Source organism: Carettochelys insculpta, chromosome 5, assembly GCF_033958435.1.
Source record: "Carettochelys insculpta isolate YL-2023 chromosome 5, ASM3395843v1, whole genome shotgun sequence".
Lineage (NCBI taxonomy): Eukaryota > Metazoa > Chordata > Testudines > Carettochelyidae > Carettochelys > Carettochelys insculpta.
Window position 1 is genome coordinate 25,737,059 of NC_134141.1, and position 18,739 is coordinate 25,755,797.

At 39.2% G+C, this 18,739-nt stretch overlaps 1 protein-coding gene across 4 annotated transcripts in view; it reads right to left on the bottom strand.

Annotated features, from left to right (window-relative positions):
* Positions 1-1,268: 1,268 nt before the first annotated feature.
* PIP5K1B (phosphatidylinositol-4-phosphate 5-kinase type 1 beta) overlaps positions 1,269-18,739 on the bottom strand; it is a 153,678-nt gene continuing 136,207 nt past the window's right edge. Inside the window, exons 14-17 of one of the 4 annotated variants that reach the window (XR_012645641.1) lie at positions 11,122-11,242; positions 6,160-6,259; positions 3,652-3,706; positions 1,269-2,245 (exon numbers count right to left, since the gene is read on the bottom strand). Coding sequence is in view for 2 of the 4 variants with exons in the window: in XM_074994810.1 (XP_074850911.1) it covers positions 6,173-6,259; positions 11,122-11,242 (208 nt within the window). In the remaining 2 variants the exon portion in view is untranslated. Of the gene's footprint in view, positions 2,246-3,651; positions 3,707-4,776; positions 6,260-11,121; positions 11,243-18,739 lie in introns of those variants that run through there. The other 3 variants (XR_012645640.1, XM_074994811.1, XM_074994810.1) reach the window with 3 other exon arrangements.

The window sequence follows — 18,739 nt, forward strand, 5'->3', positions numbered from 1 at the left end:
TTTTCATTTCAAAAAATCTTAAGCACCTAAACAGAAGCAGCATATTATTTGGGAATTACACGGTATAAAAATGCATCTTTGCATAGGTCGGTCACTTTTCAATACATATCTTTTTTCTGAAGATTTGCTAAGGAAAAGTGATTTCATCACTCTATTGTCCTCAAGCTATCTAGAAAACTGACGTGAATTTACCAAGAAAAAACTAAACATTTGAAAAAAGGCTCTATGATGCCAAAAACTGGGTACTTTCTATTTATGAAACAAAACATTTCAATACAATTTATTTTGCAGATAGTCTACATGTTATAGATAATGCAGGAAGCAGCATGCAATCACATCTCATGTAGACACATGATAAGCAGCAGTTCTGATCACAGGGCACAGACCTCTCTCTAGCTCAAGATCTACAGTCCCACTGGGAACTATTGTCCTCCAGAGAGGAAGTTTGGTGGATGAAACAGAGACTACGAATTATGAGATTAGATATTAGTCCTAGCGCTGCCACAGATTTTCTATGTACTTAAATTGTACAACCTCCATTCCTCTATCCCCGCTGTAAAATGGAACACTTACTTCATAAAGTTACTGAGGTATAATTTGCTAGTTCTGGGGGAGGAAAAAAACAAACAAACACACGTTACATGGCAGGTACTATAGGCATGCCAATTCCATGAGCTTTTTTTTTTTTGGTTTACTCACTTTGCAAGCAATGTCATTTCTGGGAGAGAGATAATCCACAAATAATCCACAATAGTTTCCGTACACCTTACAGAGGTATTTATGAAATTCCTAAATATGCTCCCATACTAAAACCTGGATTCTTGGAGTGAAGCTTAGCAGCCCTTACCCTACTATGATGCTAATCCAGGAGTGGGCAATAAGCAGCCTGGGGGCTGGACGCAGTTTGGAGGGTTAACCCCTGGTGGGCTGCCACATGCGCTCTTTACCCATGCACCTGCAAGTATGGCTGCTCGCAGCTTCTGTTAGCTGTAGATCACTGTTCCAGGCCCATGGTAGCTGCAGGAAGCAGTGTCACAGTTCATGGTGCTTCCCACACAGCCCCCATTGGCTGGGAAGAATGAACTATGGCCAACAGAAACTGTGAGCAGCCATACTTGTGGATGCACAGGTAGAGAGTGTATGGTGGCCCAGTAAAGACTAGTCCAGGAGAGCCACATCCAGCCCAGGGAGTGCTTACTTCCCACCACACTCCTCTCTGCTCCCACATGGGGCCAGATAGCTTCTACCCTTTTTTGCCTTGCAATTATTCTACATGGTGAGAGATCTGTAACGTTTATCCAACCACACATGTTGTATCTGTTCCTTTTCCTACTATGGGTCTTCCATTCTTTTTTCTATGAGAAGATACAGGAGAGATTACCTGTTATATACTGTTTGGCACATTACATAATAATGATTCTTATAAAAAGTCAGAAGGACACTAGGAAGTTTTTAGACCAGAAACAGTTTGAAATGTGCACCATAGGTTTTGAGAACAAAATATTTTATTTCTGTCAATAAAACTATAGTTTACAGTAGTATTTACTAAATAAATTATATAGTTTCTCTTTTACAAGCAATAAACTAAATCACACATTTTGAAGACAATGTATGTACACAACATAAGGCCTTATTATAAATAGCTTTTTTCTCATTTCACTAGAGCAGTGAAAACATCTTTAGAGGCTATTGCCCATAAAGTAAGTGCAGACATTTACATTATTCCTTGTATGAAATCAGTTTGGACTTCCAACAACATGAACCTGTGTGATTATGACTTTGGGGGAGAAAAGTGGAATTAATTGTGTTGACCACTGTGGTGTTGATGATAGATCTTCAAATAGGTAAAGCAGATTACATATTTTGCTTGTACATCATCACTGCATACATGCAAATGAAATCATGAGGAGTTAGGAAAATATCACTTTCAAGTCCAAAAAAGATGATTGGCAATAGTACAGAAAGCATCTTAAATACAGTTTATGCCGTTCTTCACAGTTTAGCAAGCAACAGCACATGATAGCAAAGTGTGGAATGTTTCATGTCACATCTGTCAAGTCTAGCTATCATTTCCATGCTTCAAGCTTCCCCTGACTTTTCTGAGAGAAATTCCATTGATTACTACTCTTTGTCTATTAGGCTCAGCAAATTCCTCCCTTTGATCAGGAGTGTAAAAAGTGCTCTTCATCATCAGTCATGGTAACTTCTTATCTGCTTTTACTCAATATTCTTCTGTTCTCTATTACTGGAAAAAGAAAATAATGTAAGAGGTCTAGGGGGATTTGTTTCTTTGCTTTGCACTTTATAAAACTAATTGGATAAAACCTTTATCTCTGCATTCAAAAGCACACCTGTAGTTAAACTCTATACATTAATGTTTAAATCTTTCTGCAAAATATGCCTCGAGAAATATTTAAAAACTAATCATCAAAATTCCTGTGTAATGTATGTACAAACTGATTATGAAGAATTAACACTGAATGAAATTATAACAGTGTTTACCAATCTGAGCATAGGGTAAACTTGTTTCTCAAAAGACAAAGGGCAAATCAATAGCCTCTAGGCATGTGTGAAAGTTGGCATGTAATTACCATTCAAGTGGGCGTTCTCTGGCAACAAAGGGGAGCAGAGCCAGATCTAGATCTAATTTTTTTTTATATACATATATACACACACACAGATACACAAATATTTAACATCTATGAGACTCTATGCATCTTGCCTCAAATTGGAAATAAACGAAGGTTACCCAGGAATAACACATTTTGAGGATGTGAGACCTCCCCCCCCCAATCTTTTTACCTAAGACAAGAGAAAAACCCCTTTGCCTTTGTGGGGAGATTTTGACCTGCAACTAGTAGTGCAGTTCCTGCAAGCATGTGGTAAGGATTTACCTTGAGCCAAATTTAGCATGTTAAATTTTAGCTACTAGGAAGTGTTTTGTGTTGCTTTTTCTTACAATCATTTCTAAATAGCATGTTTATACTTGTACTCGAAACACCTATCTATAGTTAAATAAACTTGTCTTAATTTTATTCTAAACTAAGGCAGTGTTGTGCTTAAAAACTCAACTGTTTGGCATCTCCAGTTAATGACCCTTAATGCTGAATATTGACCCTTTAGAGGACAAGAAAATCCAGGCTGTCCAGGAGAGGGATGAACTGTGCAAAACACACTTTTGGAAAATTTGGAACTAGATGTGTGTTGATCCTGCAGGTAGTAACTAAGTCTGTTGGAAGATAGAGTGCCTGGACTGCCCCCTTGAATGGGTGGGGGGGCACAATAGCCACCTCCATGCTTCAGTAACCTGCAGTATAATTTTGCAGTGATCCTTTTATTAAATTCACATGCATAGTATTATCTTCCTCATAAGATATCCCTATGGCTTTATAGCCATTACATTTAAAGCTACGATTGCCAATATGTGCTCTTGTGAGGCACGCTGGGCAATCTGGATATTACTGAATTAAGTGGAAGTTAAGGGCATCAACTGTTCATAGGAAGCATTTTTTTCTTTATTTACCTTGAATGACTGATCAGGGCCTTAATTAAATGCATATTGGACAAAATCCTGGTCCCACTGAAGTCAACTACAAAACTTCCTTAACTTCAAAAGACAGATTTGGCCCTTAGAAAATAAACTGAATATACCTTCCTCCAGGTGTAGGTTCTCTTATGGATGCGTAAAGCCTCACAAATAATGTCTCTGTAAATAATAAAGCTACAAAAGTTATACTCCTAATATGATTAATGAAGAGGACAGTTATTTAAAAATAAAAAAATTATAATATTGGGGAGACTCACTTCTAGCACAAATTTAATTAATATTTCTGTAGGCTCAGGTGGGTCTATATTGGGCACTTAAATCAAGGTAAAATGGATCTCCAAACTTTTAGAAAACCTAGAATGACCACTAGATTTTCTGAAGTAAAAAAACCAAACCCAAATCAATCCTAGCTCCACATTCAGATCTTTGTGCATCCAAAAAAGCGCACACAGAAGGCACAAAAGCCCCATTTTTATCGAACACTTTTATGGGTCACTTAACTTTAGTTCCAGATAAGGTATTTAATTAACCTTTAAACAATTCAAGAATAGATTCTAACCTTGATGCAAGCTCCTCAGGCCTTTTCAAAAGCTTATCTTTGGGTATGAAAATGCAGCCAACGGATAGAAATCATACCCAAAAGGCTAATTAAAAATAATATATCCAGCAACAGGCATATCCAACACATAATGTTGCAAACTTTCAGAAGGGATTGTATCGTACACAGGAAAATGGTACGAGCAGGATTTGGTAATCAATTGCTTAGTGAACTGAATCAGAAGTCCTCAAACTCAGTGTGCAGACATGATACCCTGGCCATAGCAGGTTGTGTTACTGTATTTGGGGCATGGTTCAGTATGCAAAGCAATTTCACTGTATAAAGTAAAACTGCTAAATAGGGGAGTAGAATGAATGCGGGTGGCTGGATAAAGTGGAACCGATGACTGAGTAGAAGGAATGTGTTTTGATGACAGTGAAGTGAACCTGACAAATGGGCTTTTTTAAAATCCATTTTGCGGGAAGACAGACCTAAGTAAATCACTTTGCTGGCAGGTTTTCATGAGACTAGGATAAATGGAACACATTTGCCCATTGAGAACTGAGCTAGAGTGCAGCTGTGGGGCTGGTCTGAGTAGGTCACTGTTAACGTCTTTGCAAAGGATATATTAGGGTACATTAGGGTCCCCTCCCCTCCCCCCCATCCAACACCACCACCACCACCAGTCAAACTCAGGTCCCACCCTCACTTCTCCTACCCCTCAGACCAACAGCACTACTAGCAACAGCTTTCAGTTGTCCTTGTACTCTGCAACTGTGATTAGGTCCTTCTCTCATCCATGCCCTGAACAGGTTAGTCACTACTGAAACCTAACCATTAAGGGGAAACATAATCAGCACTCAATTCATGGTGTTGAAGGATTAACATGATGTAGTTGGAGGTGACTACAGTTGGTCAGTCTTAGTGCTGTGTCACAGAAATAATGCCCATGGTAGTGAGGAGAGTAATTAGGGTGTAGGGAGTTGCTGTCTGGAATGCCCTACTCTAAGTCCAACCCTATGCACCCCATTTCAGGCAAAAAACTCCCATCTTCAAGGTTCAGGGTCTGGTTCTCTTGAGAAATACCTACAGTGCCATTGTTGGAAGGCCTTTCATGGCAGCCACAGACAAATAGTGTTTCCTGCCCATATTGATAAAGAATGAATGTGATCATGGCAATTAGAGCTGAGATGCTTGATGGGCAAAGCATAACAAAATAAAAATGAATGACAGCTACAAAGGGCCAAAGACTGATAATTGCATAGTGAGTTTGTACTAGCCAAGATTTGTTATGTAATGGATTTACAGTGGGCTCCATTATTTGAGCATATTTTTGTGCTCTATTAATTTTTTGCATGCATTCCTCAGTAAATTGATTTCTTCATACAGCACATTAAAAAGCCCCAGGGCACCAATAATTTATGGCTTAGTGAAATTTACTCAGGCTTTCTAGCACTCTGTTCGCTTGGGCTAATGTGTTAATTGTAACCTGAAGTACATTCACGTTTAGTAAAGCACATTCTTCTCATATCTGACTTTTGTACAAAGAAACGAATGGCTTGCTGTGGCTATATTTTTCCTTAAAATATGTAAAAACTGTCTCATGAACCAAATCCTGCTCTCAGATGCATGGGTATTACTTCAGTTAAAATCAATGGAAGGCATGTATATATATTCAAAGGTCAGAATTTGGGCCAGTGTACTTCAAAATGAAAATTTTTCATTTTAAAAAGGTTGTAGTAAATCCATGAAGAAAAACTGCTCTCCAACACAGGCTACAAATGTGTACTCCATTTTAAATAAAAGATGGCAGTCTTGTGGGGTTCTCTGTTGCTTGTTTCCCTCTTCCCCCAAAAGATGCTACTGATTTTAAGGGCTTCCATTTTTGGATTCCAACCCTTGGACATCTTGGGCTTGATCTTCACATGTACCAAGCATCCACAGCAAAAATGAGCCCACTCCATACAGCCCAACCTCCAATGTACCCTCTAATCTTTTTCCTACATGTGCAGAATAAATTTATGTGCACCGAGGCATATGCAAATCTGCATCACCAATAGAAACAAAATCTAGCCTTGGGTGCTTTGCTAATGGTTGGTGGCATCTGAATTTCTCCTGAGTGGCTGCACAAGCACACAGTTTAATGGAACAATGCCAGTCTTCCCAGTGCATACCTAAGGATACAAAACACATTTGCAGAGATTTAAGGGACGGCATTAGATGCTTTTCTGTTCAGTTCAAAAAGCTTCTGCCTGTGCACAACAATGACAGTGTCACAATGAACAGGTACTGTAGACAGTACTATCCATAGACACACACACTACCCCTGCAATGAGTAAGTACGCAAATATTATCTGACTCGATACATCACTGTTCAAATTTTAATCAAGAGAAAGTTCTCCATTAAAAGATGAATCAAAATAAAGGATTCATTAGAAAAAAGGCAGAGGTTTTATTGAAAAGCTCATGCGCTAAAGGATTTACCTTATTTTCAAAATATGCGTAACACTATTGAGAAAAATCAAGTAAATTCCACAACATTCATATGGCACTGTTGTATTGCTGGAAAAAAATTATAGCACTTAGAATGAGTTCTGTGGAAAGATGAAATAATGATCACCATTATCTTTAATGATGGAGAATGTTTGGCAAATAGAAACTCTCAGAGGAGGAAATAAGGAGACAAGGATATTTTAAGGAGAGTTTAAACTATTTTGTTGCACTTGTTACCTATATTTTCAAGTTATATAAATGTTTGTTGCTTTGTTTATGGATAATCATAAATATCCATGTATACTTAAAGTTTAGCAGAACATTTACCTTCATGCTATTGGCTTTACTAATTAACTGAACCTTTCATACGGAAAAAAACTCACTGACTTAAAATGTGTAACTATTAAAAATTCATGGATTGCATACAAACATCTCTTTCTAAAGTCTTTCATTTTAAAAAGTCTTTATAAAGTTCAAAAATTGAAAATGTTACCTCACCATCTGCCATTCTGACACTTTTTGAATATCTGGAAACCATTGAGATTGCCTTGAATTATTCTGCATGAAGCATGCTGAGTTGCATTTTATCATCTAGGTTTGATTTATTTATTAGTTGGACTAAAAAGAGGTTTATCAGGAAAATAAAATAAATAGTATTTTACCGTAAAGTCTGACATAAGTTTAAGGCCAAGTAGAACACCAAATAAAGTGTGCTTCATTCTGAATAAGTTCATGACAATCTCAATTGTTTCCAAATATTCAAATAGTGTAAGAATGGTAGTCTGGTGTCAGAGGGCTAAGGAATGTTTTCAGTTAATTGAGATTAGACTCTTTAAAAACTAAAATCGGGGTGGGGGGGAAGGTTTGAAGGAAATCCATGAATTTGTTGAGAACAACAACAAGAAGTCTTGTGGCACCTTACAGACTAACAGATATTCTGGAGCATAAGCTTTCGTGGGCAAAGACCCACTTCATCAGATGCATCTGATGAAGTAGGTCTTTGGCCACAAAGCTTATGCTCCAAAATATCTGTTATGTCAGAGTTTACGGTAAAATACTATTTATTTTCCTAATAAACCTCTTTTTAGTCCAACTACTAAATAAATCAAACCTAAATGATAAAATGCAACTCAGCATCTGATGAAGTGGGTCTGATGAAGCAGGATGCATTCAGCATCTGAAGCGGGTCTTTGCCCACAAAAGCTGATGCTCCAAAATATCTGTTAGTCTATAAGGTGCCACAAGACTTCTTGTTGTTCTCAAAGCTACAGACTTACACGGCTACCTCTCTGATACATGAATTTGTCCTAATTCTTCATGTAATGTCCTAGAGTCTCAGGAACTTTGCTCATGACACCTGAAATGTTCTCTTATTTCCCTTCACTTCAATCACCAAAATATTTCACTGTTTTATAGACAATGCCTTGGTTTATTATACAAGGTAAAATTTGCTCTGTCTGCCAGGAACAATCCAGTGGAATGAGGGTTCAAAGTAAGGACTAGTGTTTGGAGTGAAAACAATAACGATGTAGACACTGTCAAAGTTGTTCTTTTGCTCAGAGGATGTTAATGACATTTGTTCAATGGTTCATGATATATTTATTCATGGTAAGCTAGCGGAAAAATAGTCAGAAGTTGGCAGTAACAACTCTTTTTTAAATCATCTTTTTTATGTATTTCACAACCTGCAAAAATATCACCACATAATTTCTCAGGCGGGTGTGGTCTGTAAATTTCTGTGTGTAAACCCTTTCATCTTTCAACAGCATGTAAGCAGTACCACTAATGTGCAGTTTGGATCACTCCTATTCTGGACTGAAATCTCCTTTGCAGGGCTCGGAGCTAGGCCAAAGCAATAAAGCTGACATTTACAGGCTTGCATGTACTGTCTTCCAAGATGAAATACTGCAGTTGCAGAATTTGTCCATGAATGCTATCCCCAATAAATGAGAACTCTTATCTATGGCAAACTGACGACTTCACCAAACCCCAAGTTAACCTGACCATCTAAATGATTTCTTATATACAATATAATTTACAGCTAGTTACCTATGTTCAGGAGAGAGAAATCCATTTTATTACACTATTTCCTCACATATGGAAAAAAGACTGGACCTATCCTATTTTACTCAAGTCTTTAATATTCTCTAAGCAGCTTAGCACGTCAAAGCAAGAGAAGCAAGGCAATGGAATTATATATTAAAATATCTAACAGATAAGGTTAAGAGCTTATCTTGCAACAATCCCATTGATAAGTATTATTAACCAGCCTGCTGACAAGATAACATGCATATGTTTAAACTAGCTTTCCACTAATGATTGACTCGTGTCCATTTCCTTTCTGATGCTGTTCCACAGATGTTTAAATCTATTTGAAAGTTGTCATCTCTGCCTAATGTTTCAATGAAATGCATGACTAGAATTACCACATTGGGCTCTTTGATCCTAACTTCATTCAAAAATCACCCAACCACAAAAAATGGAAATGCACACAAATGTAGCTGTGAAGCAAGCTAAAAAAAAAAATGTATCACTGCTACTTCAGTTTTGAGCCTTATTTTAATCACACATTTGCTATTGTTTCAAACTACAATAATCCCCCACAATGGAAGATTTTGAGTTGCACTTAACTCACAATAACTTCCTCCAGCACACAAAGTTACAGCACACCTGCTAGTGTAAGACATCTCTGATTCTTTTGAAGGGTTGAGAGATGCAGAATAAGGCTGTCTACCCTACAGCCTGAGCTTTATGTGGCTCAGGGTTGTGAATCAACAATCCCAGAGAGACATACGTTATGCTGACACAAGCACTTCTGCGTCCAGAGCTATGCAGACACGAGCACTTGTGTGTTCAGAGCTACATTGGTGGAAGAGAAGCTTCTGCCACTAGTGGAGGTGGGCTTTAATACCAACAGGAGAACCCTCCTGTTATCATAGTGTCTTCACCATAGACGTGGCCTCAGACACTTACTGTCATTTGGGTAACAGCTTTGCCTCCGTAACTGATTTATAGAAGAACAAAAGCTTGTTGACCTTCAGGGGACAGATTAATTTCCTTGCTATTTGTCCAGGCTTTTGCCTGAGGGGCAGAGTGCTGTGTATAGTGTCTTCTGTAAGGCAGGGGTGCAGAAAGTGGGGGGCATGATATTTTGTAAGGAGTGCAGCATGATCGGCTCTCCATCCTGCCCAGCTCTCTGCTGTCTCCCGCATAAGCCTCCACCACTACAGTCACCAAGGGAATGCCCCTGCTGCCACTGGGCCAATCAGAGTGTGCAGAGGCACTGAGTCAAACGTAGGGGGCAGCCAGCTTGGTTCTCTCCTCAGGTTGTCCCCACTGAGCACCCCTCCCTCTTTGGGGCTCCCCCTGGAGCCTCCCAGCACCCCCTTCCTGAGTATTCCTCCCTATCGCTTCCTGTGGTCCTCCCACGGGGGGCGGGCAGCTTATTGCAGTGCCGAAAAAAGGGGCCCAAAAAAGTTTGCTCACCCCTCCTCTAAGGGTTAGTTTCTTATTTACACTTCTATTCACACTGATCAATAAGTTTAGTTTCCATCCTTTTTTCACCTAGAGGCAAAGTGAGGAAATGTGTTCCCTTCCCCTTGAATTGTCTCTAACATGTTAACTCTTTGTGCTAAAAAAATCTATCCCAATTTGTTTTTAGCTGTGAAACTGAGTATCTTTCCCAGACCTGAAGGGCTCAAAAGCTTGTCTTTTGCCAACATAAAAAGGTGGTTCAATAAAATGTATCATCTCACTCACTCTGGCTATGTCTACTGTTGCGAAGGGGGCATGGTAATCAGGGTGATGGGAGATTACTAATGAAGTGTGGTGATGCATATACAGCACTTTGTTAGGCAAATTCTCCTCCACGGCAACTTCAAAGTGCCGGCATGCATGCCTGCACTACTTCAAAGTGCCTTTACTCCCCAAAATTGAGTAATTTCAAAGTAAATCTGCACATATATGTAATCAAAGCTGTGGGCTTGTAAAGGAGTTTCTTATTTCAAATGAAATTTGCTGTACAACAAAACAGCTCACTGAGAACCACAGCCAAAATAGGAAAGTTAATTTCAACAAGTTTCTGCAGCCACAGCTGTGTCACTAATAGTGAAAAAGGAACCACTATATATTTTAAGTCAGGCAGTTCAAAACCACTTGTTTTCTCCTTCACAAACACTTGTGCACAGAAATGATAGTTTTCAACCTAGGAAAACTAAGTTGCAGCACTGTGAAAAGTTCACATTATATAACGTGTTTATCTACAAGAGTGTAAATATTATTGCTAGGTTATGTTGAGAAATGTTTTGGCACATTGAAGAGTATTACAGTGAATAATTTAGTGAACATTTTAATTCTTTAAAACCCTGATTCAGCAGGGTACTTAAGTGCACGCTTAAGTTTAAATACTCAGGAATATTTCAGTGGGACTATTGTGATCTTAAAGTTTGGCATACACGTAAGTACTCTGCGTTTGGGTCTGAGTAAATAAAACCATGATAAATCATAAATTACGGAATGGAAGGAACACAGTCTGGCAACTTACTAAATAGACATCCAGGACCGAAGCATTATCATCATTTTCCATTTCCAGTGTGCTCTGTTCTGAAGTCAAATAGATGGCACTGTCTTCTAGCGTGAACGTTGAACTCGAAGGTACCCCTTTACTGCAAATACAAGGGAGGATATAACGAATACAAAAAAGTTACATAGGGGAAACCAAGCCCAACAAATTTCAGTTCTTATGTTTGTGTATTTCACAATTTGTTGTCTCTCCTCTTTGGATCTATATATTTCTAGACCAACAAGGACAAACATGGATGATTCCTGGTTATTGAAAAGTATCCACATATGATTCATGTGCCTTAGTCACACATTTCTATTAAATGGATTGTATTAAAGTGCTATCAGGAAGAAATGGAGGCCAAACTCTGTTGAAAGTTGTATTGGGGTAAATCAAAAGGAACTTCACTGTCTTTAGAAGAGCTACTCCAGTTTCACCTGGTGTAATGGGACAAGAATTTACAGCTGTGCCCTTATTTTTTAAATTAAGCCTAATGATGAGCATAATAGCATGCCTGCATAACACAAAACACTAAGCACCCAAACAATGCCCTACTATATTCACTGCTTCAACATAAAAGAGAAGGAAAAACTGACATTTTAACCTCCAACCAATGTGATCAGGTTATTGTATTATGATCAATATATTGTCATGTTTCTGTTTCACTCACCCTGAATTAGAGTCATTACTTTGGCTATGCAACTTTATTATTATGTTGAAGTATCACTGCTTTTTGCATTTGGTTTAAGTTAACTTTCCTGTTTAAGGGAACACCCAACTTTCCTGTTTAAGGGAACACCCATAACAAGATTGAATGCATGCATGCGCGCGCACGCGCACATGCACACACACACAGGGTTACTGAAGAGTACAGTAATTGAGAACTGATCATACTGAATTTTGATGTGCAAATATGGGATTACTTGGGGCAAATTTTCAAAAGAACATCCCCATGCAAAAAACAAAAGTATGCTAGTGTGTGCAATTAATGTAGCTGCGCACTTTTATTCCCTGTGCGCAATTAGCTGATTTTAATCAATAATCATGGGGACATATGAAACCACAGATGAATTTTTGCACTTGCCGTTTTAAAACTTGTCCCTCAAGGCTAGGATTTTGAAAAGGAGTCTAAGAGGATGACGGGTCTGCCCTGCATTGACAGTTACAGCGTGGTGCCAAAATCCCATTCTAGATATTTAGGCCCGCATTTTGAAAGATGGTCATCCTTGCTTCATCCATGAGTGCCCTAGGCAATCACCTACACTGCCATGAGGACCTAGGAGGCAAGGCTTCATTTTTTCCACCCTGGAAAACTTTCCAGTTTGACTATTTGGGCTGTGTGGTGGGGGCAGACACACACAGGAACAACACCTAAGAAAACACACACCAGATGAGCATTAGTCAATGCACCAGTCAGTATTATTAATGTCTCCTTTTCAGAATCAGTAAAGCTAACACCCAAAATGTAAAAAATACAAAGAGAATATAAAACAAGATGGATAAAAATGACTAATACACTTGACACCATACTAGAAGTAGGTGCATATCATTATTTAGGATTGTATTATTACTCTTGTTATCTAGTGTCTTGGGTATCTTTTCAATAAGGCTTCATTCGCTTTCCTTCTGGGCTGATCCAATTACCACAAAATTCAGTGGAAGTTGGATAAGACCCTTTTTATTTATGTGCCATTTAGTAAAATTTCGGTCACACCACTTCACCTAAAGACAACAATCAATTAAGCCAGTCTGCCAGTGTAGCAGTGGAGGTGCTTCTTGAATGTCCATAATGTTTAATCATGTCTTTCACAAATAAAGCATTGGCTTGAAATATGTTGTCCCTGGCCAAACACACATGAGAATTAACAGAAATAAGAGTTGTGTTAGCTTTCAAAACCATTGGGACCTAATTCAAACCTCAGAATCTAAAATAGGCACACCTGCACCTGGTCAGGAAAGGAGGGGAACCAGACAGAGGTGTGAGGGTGTAGCTACTATTGTTGGTGACAGGAGAGACCAAAGGTCACCCTCCACTTTGAAGGAGAGTGCTTGGGTCAGGTTGGTGCAGAGCAGACTGTAGCATGCTGCCATTTATAACAGGCTCTCAATGTTGTTTTGTAATGTTTAAATGGAAATAGTTCAAATTATTAAACACAAGCTCTTTGTGCCTGAAGATCTCCACCTCCATCCAGTGGCTTTTCTATCCTGCCCCCAAAAGCTGAAGCCCTCGCGTTCTGCAAGTCCTCTACATCTAGAGGTGGAGAGCCAGCGTGAGAGAGTTGGGTAGTGACATATTAGCTCTTTCCCTGGATAAATCCAGCCAGGGTGGTTCTGTGATTCCTTGGAATAAAACTCTATGTAGTTCTTTGTGTCATTAAAAGCTCCAAACCCCCTCCGCCCCCGGCCCCGGTACTACTCTTTCTTTGCTAGAGCACACACTGCTCTCCTTTCCCTTTAGATACATTAATCTCTGCTCAAAACAATGTTGCTATAGCCTCCTTGGCTAAATAGTTAACAGTAATACGATGATGCTAGTGGAAATTAGTGATATTTAGCCAGTCATCTTGGTTAAAATGCAAACAGAATCCATTTCAGTAGATAGCAGCAGTAATGGTTTCATGTTTTAAATAGTATACCAGGGCCATCTTTACCTTACAATATGCTTATCACCTAGAAATAAGGACGGACAGTGGTTTCCATGTTATAATCCCACCATGCAACAGTGAGGTGCATATAGGACTGCATGAGAGGGGAAAAGAAAAAAGGATAGATGAACAAGATAAAGAGAAGCTAAATCAATGGTCACAGTTCATTCACCCAGCCATGCACTTCTATGAGTAGGATCCTAAGAAATTCACAGCCATGGAAAATGCATCATGGACCATGAAATTGTATTTTGAGTGTTTTGACCCTATCCTACACAGATTCCATGGGAAGAACAGAATTTCTCAAACTGGTGGTCCAGATCCAAAAGGGAGTTGTGGGGCTGTATGTCACAAGGTTATCTACCTCTTTGTGCTGCCTTCAGAGCTGTGTGGCTAGAGAGCAGTGGCCTTTGGCAGGGTGCCTGGCTGTGAAGGCAATGCGCTGCCAGCAGCAGTGCAAGGTGGCAGTGTCATACCATTCTACCTTTACTTCTGTGTTGTTACCTTCAGAGCTGGGTGGCTGGAGAGTGGCAGCAGCTGACTAAGGGTCCAGCTCTGCAGGCAACAGTGTCAGAGAGGGTCTCCCAGCCAGCAACCACCATTCTTTAGCTGTCCACCACTGCGGACAGCAGAAGTGCAGAATTAAAGGTAAAAGCACTAAAAGGGACTTTGAACTGGTAAGGCTCCACCTAGGAGGCAATAGTAGGGAGAGAAAAAAAAAATACATGAGCAGATGGGAAGAGAGAGATGAGAAGGCAGGGTAAAGAGCCCAACAATCAGATAACTCTTCCCTACAATTATCCCTTTGGGAGTAAAGACCCTGAGGGAAAAGATGACATTGCAAGAGAAAAAGGAAGAGGAATGAGACAACAGGAACTGCATGATCAGGTCTCACATTTCAGGGGTATCTTTCTGGGATAGGAGCAAAGAAACCAACCCCCTATAGGAGATGGGGTAGGAAGTAAAAGCTCAACAACAAATCCTCAGAGAGAAACAAAGACATGCATAACCCCAAGATAAAGGATGCCTGAAATACAGGGTGAACTTCTTTAGTCTGGAATTCTCTTGTCCAGCAATATCCATAATCTGGTATGATTTTAGTTAGCTGGATGACCCCTTATCGTGGGAGTAGCCAAGTTTCCTGTGGTCCCATGTTTACAGCCACTGGTCTTGGCTCAATGTTGTGGTGTTATTTAGTTGTAAGTTACCCCTAACTTTCTTCTAAGAGTTCAGTAAGCAATGAAAGTGTTGGTTATGCTTCTAGACAAAACTGACCTCCCGGGGTCTGGCAAATTTGCTCATTTGGCACCAGTCACGTCCCAAGGGTGCCAGATTAGAGTGGTTCAACCTGTACTGTGAAAAAGTTGCAGCATGTCAAGAGGCCCACGTTACAAGAACTGGAGAAAGAAACTGGACTTCACTTTGCAGGAGCAAAAGTAACCAACACCAGAAAAGTTTTTGCCTTTGCAGTACAGATGAACCATCACCTTACTCCCATGATAGGGATGGTCACATGCATGCACGTGTCTCTTTTCTGTTTAGTGAAAAACAAAGATTATGATGACAAAGAAAGAACAAACAAATCTGCAGTATCCTTGTGGCAGAATGGAGTTTTGTTTTTAATTACCTCAAATTTGAATAACTAGAAAATTACAGAAACACTGATAAGAAAATAGGCTTTGCAGATTTTTTTAAAAATCTGTAGATTGCCAACGTGCAACTGCAGGTAGACGCTTCTCTATTTATATACCTGACAAGTTTGTGCCTTATTTTTAGATGAAGCATCTGATTTCACAACATTGTTGGAAAGGGCACGTGAACAAGGACTGTCAGTTGCAGGCATCTCTTCTGAAAAGCATGTAAAGGAGAAAGGGGAAATTCTGAGTCACTGGCACATTAGTTTGCATTTGGAAGCCACACTGGTGTCAGAATACAGGCTTCTATCTTTGCCAAGGGCTAAGTTCTGCCACACATTAAGCTGCAGTTTAATGTTTATTGATAATGCTGTAATGTCATTACAGTAATACACAGAAGCAAACTGACAGAAGCACCAAACAAATATGAAACAACATACTGATTGTGCCAATAAGGCTCCTCAGCTGGAAATTGGTCTGATGGCTGAAACCACTTAGGTCATTTAGGTTTATTGAAATTGTTTTCTTCACTATTTAATTCCTAGAACAGTAGGAGGGATCATGCAATATGCTGAAGCTATGTTGGAAGCTATGTTTAAAGCTAGATACACTCTGGTTATCTTTTCCTTTTTGGAGGTATATGGTGTGAATCTCAACAGGCCTTCCCTTACTTAGCAAACAGTAACTGAATCCAACTTGGAGAGGTATTGTAATCTGCCATTGTGTTACAGCTGAATGCCCTCTCTCCTCCTCAGAACAATCTGGTTAACTCAAATAAGCAAACTCACATTTTAATCTTTTCAGCTACAACAGACCTTGTTTGAGCAAGTAAAAAAGAACCCCGGCCATGGACATGAGATACAACAAAGTACATTGATTTTGTTATGGTAAGGATTGCTCACAAATTAAGGCTGTGGATTGGGCAAAAAGATGTGATAAAATAATCAAAACTAAGCTGAGCCCATGGCAAATACATAACAGCACAACTCTTACATGCTTGGCTAATGCTGCTACCTTTCAAATAAATGAACGTAAAAATGTCAAACTAGATAAACTGATCACACACAAACCTGGCAAACCTATTTGAGGGGGAATGTGGAAATCTGGAAGGAAATCTTTAAAATCTTTTAAAAATGTCTGTTCAAATTTTACAAAGGTCCTGAAAGTGAACTTTGAATGTTAGCAACAGAAAAGATGAGACATGGAAAATGCAAGCCTGACTAAACTGATCTGTCAACAATCTCTGATTCTGGTTCTACCTGTAGCAGTGATGAGATATAGTTTAGTCTCCATGCCAACTCAACCTATGCCTCTCCAGAACTCCAGGAAGTGGGCCAATTAGCAGGACAGGCATAAAATAGACAGTTTTCTGGTGACGTGGAAATATCTTGCAGGAACTGAATTTAAAACCATTGATTGCTTTCATGTAGGCCAAACCAATGTCACAGTTTCTGCAGTGAAAGGGTGACAGTATGGCTTTTGTGTACTGTATTATCATCCAGCATAGATGAACTTTATAGATAAGCTAGACACCAAATACTCATTACTTGAACATCCCACAATATTTATCCCTATACTTTAACACTGAATACTGACAGCATTCCCATAAACATGCATGAGTCTGACGCATCTGATGAGGCAGGTCTTTGCCCACGAAAGCTTATGCTCCAAAATATCTGTTAGTCTATAAGGTGCCACAGGACTTCTTGTTGTTCAGCTTACAAGAAGCCTCTTCTTCACTAGTGTCTACTCTGGCTGTAAGAGGCTATTAGAAATAGACCAGCCTCTTAAACTTCAAATTGTTTGTTTGCACCTGATTTGGTGTTACCTGACTGCTTACATTTGTCATTATATTAAAATATCTTCTCAAGCTACTAAGCTATAATTTTTAAGACAGACATTCCTGGTAGTTTTAGAAGCTTTGGTGGTTTAATACTTGACAGTAGGCTATAATGGTGCCTACTTGCAGCACCTTCTGTAGCTTGGAACAAAACAGAGTGGCTATGTCTACACTTACATTCCTCTTTTGAAAGAGATGCAAATGAGGTGCAGACTTGCATATCTGGCACCTCATTTGTATATTTTTTCCACAATAGCTACTTTTGAAAGAAAACCAGTGTAGACACGCCTCTTTTGAAAGTATACCCCATCTTCGAAAGAATCCTTCTTCCTTTTTTATATGAGAAGGATTCTTTTGAAGATGGGGTTTACTTTCAAAAGAGCCGTACCTATACTGGTTTTCTTCTTTCGAAAGAAGCTATTTCAAAATATGAATATGCAAATGGCGTGCCAGATATGCAAATCTGCACCTCATTTGCAGTTTTGATTTCCCTCATTTGCATACCTCTTTCAAAAGAGGAATGCAAGTGTAGACACAGTGAGTTTTTAACGCTAGTGTCTTCTACCAGACCTGTTGTGCTGAAAATGCCTGCCAGCTGCTGCTATGATTTACAGTGGAAGCAGCATAAAAGTATTGAATCAATCACCTTCAGAATGTATCCTGCTGCCAGGATGATTGTAGATACACAAGTTAGGGTATGCAGTTAGCTCAAGGCTGGGAGCTCAAAAGAACCCTTCCTGCCAATTTACTTCATTGCAAAGCCAGCATTAACAAAGTCAATCCCACTTATTGTTTTTCAGTAATTGTATCTTTGGTACTTCTCAATGGTGATGGCAGTGCAAATAAAGTGTCACTATTTTCCTTGCAATACAATGTGTTCCTTTATTATAGATCAAAAACAGTGCGGGGTTTCAGCAATGACACCACAGGTCTGCTGAGATGTATTTGAGTCATTATTCAATTAATTTATCAAATAAGGCACAAAGCTCCAGAAATGTGTTAATTACTGCAGCTATCACACTCTTCCTTTAAAAAAACCCACACACACAGAAATTGCAGCCCTTCAAATGTGCAAAGCTGTGCAGAGAAGATGAAATACAGCCTCTATCAACTTTCCAACCATTCACACAAATTACTGCATCTCTTTGGAATCTTAGATTAGAAATTGAACTGAAAATGACACACAAGTACTGCTCCAAAAAGCTATATGTGGAACATGCAACACCTCTTAATGCAACCATTAAAATCATCAAAAGCCTGGCAATGCAGAAGTTCAGGTTTCCATAGTAATTTCTGTATAACTGCACAGCATAAAGGGGTTAAGATACAAATTTGATTGTGCAGTAATAGACTAAGGTTGAACCTCTAGTCATACCTCACAGAGCTAGAAGGGAATTTGAGAGGTCATCAAGTCCAGTCCACTACCCTTGTGGCAGGGCCAAGCACTCTCCCTGAAATTTTTTTTTAATCTATTTGCCCCA